We start from the raw sequence: 11,199 nt of genomic DNA on the forward strand, positions 1-11,199 counted from the left end.
GGCCCCGGTCCCAGCTCGGCTTGTGCTCCCGCCAGAGGCTGCCCGCGCCTGCCTCCTGCCGCCGCCGCCCCGGCCTGACCTGACCGGGAAGCAGTTCCGGCGGGCCGCCGCCGCCGCCGTGACTCATCTGCCTGCCCGCATTCCCCGATCGGGCCATCTTGGTCGCGGCCGGCGCGGCAGACGGAGCCGCGGAGGAAGCCGCGGAGACCCAGGTACGCGCCCGCCGCCCGCCCCAGGCCCCGGCGCCGCCGCGGGTGCATCGGCCCTTTGTTCTGCCCCAGGTGGGCGCCGGGCCCAGCGTAGGGAGGGGGCCTCGGCGGGGGCGCCCGCCTCGCCGCCCGCTCTTTGCTCCTCCCACGCCGCGTCCCTTACTTCTAACCCCCGTTTCCGCAGTCGAAACCTTTTTTAAACCATGTTTTCATCCTTCAGGGCCCAGAACAAGTCCACCCTCCTGTGCAGCCCGCCATGGCCTTGTGAGAGCGGCGATCAAGGAGCCGCATCCGGAGCTGGGGATCCCCAAGTGTCTGCACCCCCTGCCTGGTCTGGCTGTGCTCATCTCTCGGTCCGTCTGCCCTGCCTTCTTGTTTGGGCTTCTCAGCCACGCTGGGTCTTGAACCCTACCCTTTCCTTGATTTCTCTCTGGGTCTACCCAAGTTTAGCATCACAGGTGCTCAGGTTCTGGGATACCCAAACCCCCTTCTCCCGCTTCATCAGTCTCAGCCTTTGGCCGACCTTTGGCCAACATGGTTCAACCCCAGACCGCAAAAGCTGAAACCCCAGCCTCTGCAGCTTCTACCAATGCCCAAATGGATGACGTCATCGACACCCTGACCTCCCTGCGCCTCACTAACTCCGCGCTGAGGCGGGAGGCCTCGACCCTGCGGGCAGAGAAGGCCAACCTCACCAACATGCTGGAGAGCGTGATGGCGGAGCTGACCTTGTTACGCACCCGGTCTCGGATTCCCGGGGCGCTGCAGATCACCCCACCCATCTCGGCCATTACCTCCAATGGGACCCGGCCGATGACAACGCCTCCAACCTCTCTGCCCGAGCCCTTTTCCGGAGACCCTGGCCAGCTGGCGGGATTCTTGATGCAGATGGACAGATTCATGATCTTCCAGGCCTCGCGCTTCCCCGGAGAGGCCGAGCGAGTGGCGTTCCTCGTATCCCGGCTGACCGGGGAGGCGGAGAAGTGGGCGATCCCCCACATGCAACCCGACAGCCCCTTGAGAAACAACTATCAGGGATTCCTGGCCGAGTTGCGGAGAACCTACAAGTCTCCGCTGCGGCACGCCCGGCGCGCCCAGATCAGAAAGACTTCGGCCTCGAATCGAGCCGTGCGGGAACGGCAGTCGCTCTGCCGCCAGCTGGCCGCCACGGGCACGGTGCCCTGCCCTGTGCACCCAGCCTCCAGCGGGACCAGTCCAGCCCCGGCCCTGCCCACCAGAGCTCGGAACCTTTAGGAATCGGCCACCACCCTGGTCCGTCTGCCGCTACCCAGGTAGCATACGCCCTTTGCTGCGTAGAAGAAATGTCCGTACCACAGCATCGCCCTTGTTTGAAGACATCCCTTCCTGTCTCTCTTGTTCCATAAGGACATCTGTCATTGCTCCTGGGCGCCCTGTGACCCACCTTGCTTCCTGGCATTACGTGCTAGCTTGGGACCGCCACTGCATGTTTCCCTTCTCTCGCTTGCAGTTCCAGCTCTTCTAGTGACCACAGCTCTGCTGCTGGGTCACGCTGACCCCGCAACACACTTTGGACCATTTGGGCTGACCTTTCCCAGCCTCACCAGGTTCACAGACGCTCCTCTTCCACGCTTTGCAGGCCCCACGGCAGCTCCGCACCTGGTTGCCCTGTTCTCAGTAGTGAGCTTGCTGATGACAGAAAGAAGCCCTTTTGGCCAGGCGGGTGGCTTGATGGGGGTACCTGGATAGGAGAGCCTGGCATCCTGCCCATAGGTGATTGCCAGCCCTGCCAGGGCCCAGTGTAGCAGTCAGGGGCCTCGTCTCTGCTGTCAGCGGCCAAGGATCGCAGCTGGGAGTGTGGTTCCAGCGTTTCCGGGGGGCCAGCTTCACTCTGCACATGAGTATGCAGTCATTGTGCCCCATTGCTGCCGATAATGCGGCCTTAGCGGGGAGCCCCCGGAGGCTGCACCCCCATCAATGCCTGGCTTTAGCTGCCAGTGTTCTGATAGCGCCAGGATTGGGGGGAATCCGGAACTCGCCTGCTAGGAAGGTCGTTGTGACTTGGGATCACTCGGCATTTCCATCAAGCCTCCACAGGCAGCACATACGTGTCCATCCCTGCCTGAGACCCCCGGCAGGCTGAGGGTGGGATCTAGAGGCTCACTTTGCTGCCCTGGACCCCCTGTGGGAATCAGCAGTCCCCCCTTCTCTTTGCCCCCTGGCACTTGGTGGTGCGCTTGTCTAGCTTGAGACCTGTTCCCTTCTCCTTGCAGGGGACATGTGGCCTTCACCTCAGCCCCTTCAGTCACACACACGGTCTCTAGGTCTCCAAAGCCTCTGTGTAGCGTGTCCTCCCCAGGCCTGGGCTGTCCATCAGATGTCCAGCCTTTGTCCCAGAAAACATGGACTCAGGGCTGGAGACCCAACTCCTCTGGGACGCATCACTGAACCCTTAAAGAGAGAGGGTGTCTGCCTCTGCAGCCCCCGCCAAGGCCTTGCTGGCATTTGCAAAGGAAAAGAGCTGCAGACTGCCTCGGTCCTAATGCAGTGACGGTGCAGAGCTGGTGCCCGTGTTCTGATTCTGAGGGACAAACCTGTGCCTCTTCGTGGTGGGTGGCCTTGTGCTTCCTCACGGGGGACGCCCAGAATCACTTTCTAAATGAGTCTTGGCCAAGCCCTTTGGACTGTGGTGCTCCCGCCATATTTCAATGCCAAATGGACCGCATTTCCATGACCACCCGGGCGGTGGGAGATGGGCTGTCTTACCCTGGGTTCATCTGTCCCTGTTCTGCTGGTCCTGGCCTGACTGCAGGAGGACAGCCTCTGTGCACCCCTGCAGGCCTACGTCTTGGGACCCCCAGAGGTTGGCTCCTAGGGCCCATCCCCTCTTCCTAAGAGTTTCGATGATGCAGGGGAAAGTGCGTTCCTGAAGCAACCGCCGCCTACAAGGTCAAGGGTGATCAGTGGTTGCTGGGGTTTGTGGACCACTGCTGCCCACTCATCATAAACTCTGTTAGCCCAGTTGCCCTGCTGAACCACTGCCTGAACACAGGCTTCAGGCCCCCCTGGATTCCAGCCAAGGCTGTTCAGGCGGGACCATGGTGCTCATTAAGCGGGAAGCGGGGGAGGGCACACAGTGGGCCACTCTTCTGGGGGGCGGGCCCTCCTGTGGGGGGGGTGTGCAGATCACTTGCACTTCCTGCTCTATTCTCTTCTGCCTGCCTGCCAGGTGGAGGTGCCCACAGCTGAAGGGGTACAATGACACCCGAGGAAAAGGAGGCCTGCAGGGGTAACTGACACCTTGAAGATTTCCACGTGGCCCAGCCCAGCCAGGGTAGGAGACCCAGCACGGGAGCAGGGCAGGAACTGCTCGCCAACCCCTGGCTGTGCCCAGGCGGCGTTAGAAGTCCTACTGTGTCTGCATTCGTGCTGCATTTCAGCTGCTGCACATAAGCAGGCCAGAGCCGCCAGGCAAGGCTGGCCATGCTGCCTGCCTGCTCCTGTGACCGGCCCTCTGCCTGTGGGTCATCGTGCCCAGCCTGGGCTGCTGCTGCAGCTTCGTCTGGGTTGGTGATTTGGTTGGGTTTTGCCTGTCGGTGCTCACGGTTACGGGCTGGGGACTGGTGCTGTTGGACGTCTGCGACCTTCTTGATCGCTTCCTCAACCTTGGAAACCAGAGTAGATGCGAGGCTTGGGGTTGGACTTGGAAGAAGCCCCATGTTGGGAGCCCCTGGTGGCTCTAGTGGAAGACACCCTAGTCCCCAGCTAGAGAGGATGAGACCCAAGCTCCACGCAGTCCAGAGCGAGAGCAAGTGCCTGGGAGGATCAAACTGGAGGAGGCAGCGGGGGAGGGGAGCTGCTTTGTACATATTTGGGGTTTATAATTTCTCTAAATTTAAGAGAACAGGTGTTGATTTATTAAAGGGACAGGCAGTTAGTAGTGTTAAACAGTGCATGTGAGGGAAAGTTTTATGTTTTTCATGGTGTTGACATTTGGACTATATTGTGTCTGTCTTCTGGTCTCCGTGGTACCCCATCTGGTAGGAAGCTTCATTGTGTAACAGGGCATCGTTCGAGATCAGATTTAGAAGAAGGGGTGACCTCTGGCCTACTGTATAGTGTGACCTTGGGATTGACTTAATGTCCTGAAGCATTTCGGTGACTTCTAGGAAAAAGCCAAGACCCATCTCACTGGTCCCAGGTGAGTATATAATGAGGAAGTCATGACACGGAGCCCAAAAGTACCCCATGAGGATGCAGGTAAGACTTTCCTGATGCACGAGCTGCTGTTGTCAGGAGGGACAGAGGTACCTGCCGGACCACGACCCTGGCGGCTCGGCCTTTAGGAGGAGGAACAAATGTGCGGAGAGCTGGGCAGGTACTTAGGTTACCTTAAGGGAGCAGCCCCGTGACTGTGAACGAGCACACACCCCGGGCCCAGCTACCAGGGGTGGAGTCTGGGCGGGAAGAGGGGAGAGTTCTTAGCGGCCGTCCCTACCATCTTGCAACCAGAGCTGTAAGCCTGAGATCCCCTCTGCTCGGAAAGCCTTAGGTCAGGGGCTTAGAGATGAAGACACGGATGGGGCTCTGGAGAAGGCAACACAGCACCGATAGTTGGGCCGGCAGCAAAAGCTTGCCCGTGCGGGGAGAGGGCTGGGGTTTAGGATAATTCCACCACCCACCACGTGTGGACAGAGCTGATGACTGGGGTGGTCTTGGGGTCCCAACGTCGGGTGTGGCCATTGGCAGAGCACGGACGCGGTAAAGTGGGTGGGGTAACACCGGCTCCTCACTGCAACATCAATAACTGCTTTGCATAATCAAGTAACAATGTCCTGGTTGTTTTCATTATCAAAGCCAACCTACACATCATAGAAATTTTGGAAAATAAAGTAGTAGAAAGAAGTACAGTTTTAACATTTGGGTGTTTCTCCTAGTCTCTCCCCGCCCCCCGCCCCCCATGGTTTCTCTGCTTTTTGTTTTAACATAGTTGTGATACTACCTACTGTACTGATACAATATCGTGTATTTTCATTTACGTCACGGGCGTTCCCCCGTGTTATCTCTAATTTTGTGTTGAAAGGCCGTGTACCCCTCCGTCAAGCAGTGCCAATGGTTGATCACCAATGCTCTTACTAATTTTTCACCATTAGAAATTGATGCATATCTTTGTGCATAAAGTTTTCCCCAATGTCAAGTTATTTCCTTAGGGTAGATTCTCAGAGGTGGGATTTATTGAATTAAAGAATATGAAAACTTGTGAGGCCATGATTACATACTGACAAATGGTCTCCAGAAATGTTTGTATCCATTTACACTGCCACCAGCAAAGATAAATGTGCTCATTTTCCCATCTTGCCAGTACTGAGTATTCTCATCTGGCCGAATACTTGCTAATCTGATCATGAAAAAAGTAACGCTGTGTTTTAGTTTGCAGTTTTTCGATTTCTAGCGAAGTAGAACATCTGTCCGTGTCAAGCAGTTGTATTTCTTTTGTGGATTGTCGGTATGCTCTGCTCTTATCTACTGGGGGTCTGATAAATTTGTATGAGCTCGTTATATATTAAAGATATTAACCTGCTGTGTGTCATACTCGTTGCACATGTTTCCGCCTTTTTACTTTTTTGTGTGTTTTACTGAAATTTTAACTTGATACGTAGCTGATCCATTCCCTCACTTGGCCCTGTGCCCACCAGACTCTTAACACAAGGCAGGCACATATATTTGTCCCCTTTGTTCACGGCTGTGCCACTGCACTGGTAGCAACGGCTGACGCATAGTAGGTACTCCACAAACGTTTGTGAGACTGGCGTGGATGAATGCGCTGGGCATCCGTGGCACGTCACACAGACCACCCCCGCCCCCGAAGCGCTGGTGGACCAAGAACAGTTCACAGACCTTTTGGTCCCAGAATCCATTTGCACCATTAAAAATCCTTTAGGACCCCAAAGAGCTTCTGCTAATGTAGATTTTGCTTATCAATATTTACCATGTTACAAATTAAAATGGAGAATGTTTCAAAATACTATTTTGCAAATAAACTCATTACCTGATGGCACGAATAGTATATTTTAAAGAAAACTATTTTCTAAAAAAATTCAGTGAGAAGAGTGGCATTCTTTCATCATTTTGCAAATTTCTTTAATGTCTGGCTTAATATCAACAGAAGACAGCTGGGACCTCAGACCTGCCCCTGTACTTCATCTTTTGCAAGATCACACATCACGTAGCCTCTGAAAAATTCCACCGTACACTCAGGAGACAGCAAGAGTGGAAAAGACACAGGATATTTTAGTCGTATTACGAAAACAGGAATACCTTCCAGAACCGGAAAGGGTCCTGCCCACTTTGAGATCCCCTGGTCTGAGAAGAGACAAGAGTAGTCCGTCCTGCAAACACCTCCATCTGTCCTTTGTGGTTTCCTTCACTGCTTTAAACTGAAGGTCTTTGTTTCCCTCTAGAATTAATAAAGGCACTTCTGGAATTAGTTTGGCTTGTAGTGTGAGGTGAGGCTCCAACTTGACTTTTCCCCAGTTTTTTCTTTATAAATTTATTTTCTTTATTTATTTTTGGCGCGTTGGGTCTTCGTTGCTGCACGCGGGCTTTCTCTAGTTGCAGTGAGCGGGGGCTACTCTTTGTTGCGGTGCACGGGCTTCTCATTGCGGTGGTTTCTCTTGTGGAGCATGGGCTCTAGGCGCGCAGGCTTCAGTAGTTGTGGCACGTGGGCTCAATAGTTATGGCTCGCGGGCTCTAGAGCGCAGGCTCAGTAGTTGTGGCGCACGGGCTTAGTTGCTCTACGGCATGTGGGATCTTCCCGGACCAGGGCTCGAACCCATGTCCCCTGCATAGGCAGGCGGATTCTTAATGACTGCGCCACCAGGGAAGCCTTCCCCAATGTTTAAACCCGAGATCACTTACTGACTTCTTTCTCCCCCTCATCCATGTGTTTCCTCCATCACATCTGAAAATCTTATCTTTTGTGGCGCCGACTTTCCCAATATCTAGTGATCCATCTATTTCCCCCAGAACTTCCCTTTTAAAAATGATTTCAGGTTTATAGTTTGTATTCCTAATAGGGGGTCTTTCCCTTCAGGTTTTCTTAGCTGTTCTCACCAGATGAACATAAAAATTAATTCTAAATTTTGCCCCGAACCCCAGTGCAGACGCAGGGCTGGCAAATTGTGCATAGGCCAGAGCCCTGGAGGGTGAGGTGGCCGCCGCTTCCTGCCCACGGAAGGCCTTGCCCCTGGGGTTTCAACCAACGTTCCTCTACGACTGGTGGCTGGTTTGCGATCGGGGTGAAGATCTGTGTCCCAACTGGCTAGCCTGCTGCCTAGTCAGGGTCTTCTGCTTGGAAAAGTCTAGAGTGCACACGATGCCCTGCTGGCTGGCCCCGGACGGCTGGTCCTAAGAGGTTTACAAGGGCCTCGCTGTGTCTTTCAAAAGTCCTTCCCTGGGTTCCAAAACATCTGGATGTAGCTGGGGAGTCTTCTGGATTCCAAAAGGTATTGTGTCCCCAGAAACCTGCTGGTCACACTTCAAGCACCCCATTTTAAACCAGTAGAAACTGCTGACTCTCTCAGATCATATCCGAGCAATTCCAAAGACTGGAGGCTCATGTGATCTGCCCGTGAGTTTCCCATGGCCACCTCAGGCTCTGGGCATCTGCTCAAGCCTCTTCCTGTCAAGAAAAGTTAATTTCTAGGCATACACTATAGCAAGGTATCGAGCTGGGCTTTTCCTGTTGTAGCCGAGACCCACATATGAGAATGAAAGCCTGTACTCTGAACGTTGACAGCTGCTGGCGATCCGTCAGTCCCCGCACTTGAAGGGATGTCTTAGCTCTGTCAGTCTACCAGCACCCAACGGTTGCATAGGCTGGCTGGTTCTTTACCAAACCTGTTTTTCTCCTCTTTCTGGGCAAAAAGCTAGACTACATTCCTCAGCCTCCTTTCCAACCTGGTGGGGCTCAATGATGGAATTCTAACCAGTGGAATGCAGGCCAGAGGGATGCTTCGTGTTCTCTCCCCTTCAACTATTTGATCCACGCTGATAGTCAAGGTGACCTTGGAAAACACATAGTGAAGATGGCAGATCCGTACAACAGAGACCCCCAGCCACAGTCTGTGGGAGAGCTGCCAGGATCCCCATGGGCCTGGGGCACTGGGCATGACTGGGGGTCAGCTCCCAGCGGTGAGCAGGTGGGAGTAGGGAGTGGGGGAGTGGCGGTGGCCCCAGGAGCCCCCGCGGCTGCTACAGCCTTTCCAGGAACCCTATGTCCTCTTTCCTCGAGTGGCCCTGACACGAGCACCAATGTGGCCCGGCGAGGGAAGAGCGAAGTCCAGCCAAGAGAAGGCCTCTTCGCCCCTCCAAAGCCACCAGGGTCACAAAGAGCTCCGGCCAACCCTGGGGAGAGAGGATGAGACACGCCCCAAATTGTCTGAGCCAAACATTCTTTAGAAGCAAACAGGGCTTAGTCTTAACAAGAGACTGTCCTACACACAAAAATGACAAGAAAACCTTTTAATGTGGCCAAGATATCATTAGGGGACCTCCTACCTAGTGGGAAGGGGTTTGACAGATCCCACTGGATTGGGGTTTGGAAGAAGTAAAATTTTTTCAATTTCTATTCCTAACGAGTTGAGATGCTTCAATAAACCAGTTACACTTAATTCACTTAAATGATGGAACCCCCCACAAAGCTATGAAATAACAAGACAGGAAAAGCAGAGACAACTCTGGTAGTCTCAGTCTTAAAGGAGCTTTAGGGCATAAAAAGCAGTGCGACGGAGCGATGCTGCCATTAGCACGCCAACTGCCCAGAGGGGTTTAGAAGAACCTTTGGAATCTGAATGAGAAGAGGACCGTAGTAACACACAGCTGCGCACCTGCTGTCTGCCAGACATGGTTCTAGAAACCGAAGATGTAAGGGTGAGCAAGACAGAGACTTTGCCTTGTGGAGTCCCCCTTCTTCCAGGAGAAGAGAATGATAAACCCACGTGTATCTCATACAAGGGAGGAGGGTGGATGGGGTCCAAGTAGATCTCTCCAAGGGCTTCATACGGAGCAAAGCCCCCAAGGAAATGAGTGAAGTGGGCTTAGACTCAAGCCTGACTGTGGTCCCAAAGAGGAAAAGTTATTCAAATCTGTGTTTGGTCTTAAAATCTATAGTGCCTTAGACTCAAGGAAGTATTTTTTTTCAGATTTGAGATGACACTGAATATATAATTTTCTGTTCTCCGTAAAACTGACTTAATATGATACACATTTTATCATGTTGTTAAAAAGTTTATTTGAAAATAAGCTAACGATTTCATAATATTTCCTTACATGGAGGTATATAACTTGTGTAGCTGTTCTTCCCCGGGCTGGCTTCATTTTTTAAAAATCAGGATATAATTTACACCCAGTGAAGTGAGCCGAACTTAAGTGCATACTTCGACATGTTTTGACAAATGTATGCACCCGTGTCACATACCCCAAATCAAGATGTAGAACATTCCTATCACTCCAAAAATTTCCCTTGTACCTTCAGCCTCTTCCCACCGCTGCCAGGCAACTGCTGTTTTAATATCTATGCCCATAGATTAGCTTTGACTCTTCTGGAACTTCATATCAATGGATTCATGAAGTGTGCACTCCTTTGTATTTAAGCTTCTTTTGCTACTATGATGTGCTTTTTTTTTTTTTTAATTTATTTTATTTATTTATTTTTGGCTGCGTTGGGTCTTTGTTGCTGCGCGTGGGCTTTCTCTAGTTGTGGCGAGCGGGGCTACTCTCCGCTGCGGTGCGTGGGCTTCTCATTGCGGTAGCTTCTCTTGTTGCAGAGCACGGGCTCTAGAGCGCAGGCTCAGTAGTTGTGGCTCACGGGCTCTAGAGCGCAGGCTCAGTAGTTGTGGCGCACGAGCTTAGTTGCTACGCGGCATGTGGGATCTTCCCGGACTAGGGCTCGAACCCGTGTCCCCTGCATTGGCAGGCGGATTCTTAACCACTGTGCCACCAGGGAAGCCCTACTATGATGTTTTGAGATCCATCCGTGTTGGTGTATGTATTAGTAGTTCATTACTTATTATTGCTGATTAAAGGTCCACTTCATTCTGTAGACAGACCCTAGCTGTTTTGCCATTCATCTGTTAACGGACATCTAGGCTACTTCCAGGTTGAGCAAACACAAATAAAGTTGCTATGGACGTCCCCAGAAAAGTCTTTTTGTGCACATATGTTTGCATTTCTCTTGGGTAAATACAAGGAGCTGAATTGCTGGGTCATAGGTAAACTGTATAACCTTCTAAGAAACGGCCAAACTGCCTTCCAGGGTGGATGCACCATTTGACGTTCGTGGTTGTGTGTGTGAGTTCACGTTGGCCCAGCTTCCTCTCTTCCCTTGCTGTTGTCATTTTCATTTCCGCCGTTCTGGTGGGCGGGTAGCAGTATCCCATGATGGTTTTACTTTACATTTCTCTGATTTCTAATGATTCTGAGCCTTTTTTTTTTTTTTTTTGCTAACCATTAATATATCTTCTCTCCCCCCACCCTGATGTTTTATGAAAATATCAAACACACATAAAAGTTGAAAAAAACTGTATCATAAACATCCATACATCCACCAACTACATTCTACAATGAACATTTTGCTAAATTTGCTTTATTCCATAAGCATCCATCCTTCCATCCATCCTCAATAATATGTCTTACTTTTAATGCATAGGGCAGTAAGTGAAAGATATCAGTAGACTTTACCTCTAAGCACTTAGCATGCATACCACTAACTAGACTTCCACATTTGTTTACAGTTTTTTTTTTTATTGGCAGAAGGGGGATTAATTCACATACAGTGAAACCATCTGGGGAGTTTTGGAAAATGCATCCACCACTGTCACCCAAGCCCCTCTCAAGATACGGAACTTCACCACACAGAAAATTCCCTAGTACTCCTCCCAGTCTTAAATACTTTTGTCAATCCCCAAGACACAAAAATATTCTGGAATTCCTTCTAAAAAATTATAATTTA

At 51.9% G+C, this 11,199-nt stretch overlaps 1 protein-coding gene across 1 annotated transcript; it reads left to right on the top strand.

Moving 5' to 3' along the window:
* Positions 1 to 743: 743 nt before the first annotated feature.
* On the top strand, positions 744 to 5,769 carry RTL6 (retrotransposon Gag like 6; the record flags this gene model as incomplete). Its single annotated transcript, XM_082422219.1, has 1 exon — positions 744 to 5,769. One exon carries the CDS (start codon positions 744 to 746, stop codon positions 1,461 to 1,463), a length of 720 nt encoding a protein of 239 aa, XP_082278345.1. The 3' UTR covers positions 1,464 to 5,769.
* Positions 5,770 to 11,199: the final 5,430 nt, after the last annotated feature.

The sequence above is a fragment of the Balaenoptera physalus genome, assembly GCF_965194825.1.
Source record: "Balaenoptera physalus genome assembly, chromosome: 13".
Taxonomy (NCBI): Eukaryota; Metazoa; Chordata; class Mammalia; order Artiodactyla; family Balaenopteridae; genus Balaenoptera; species Balaenoptera physalus.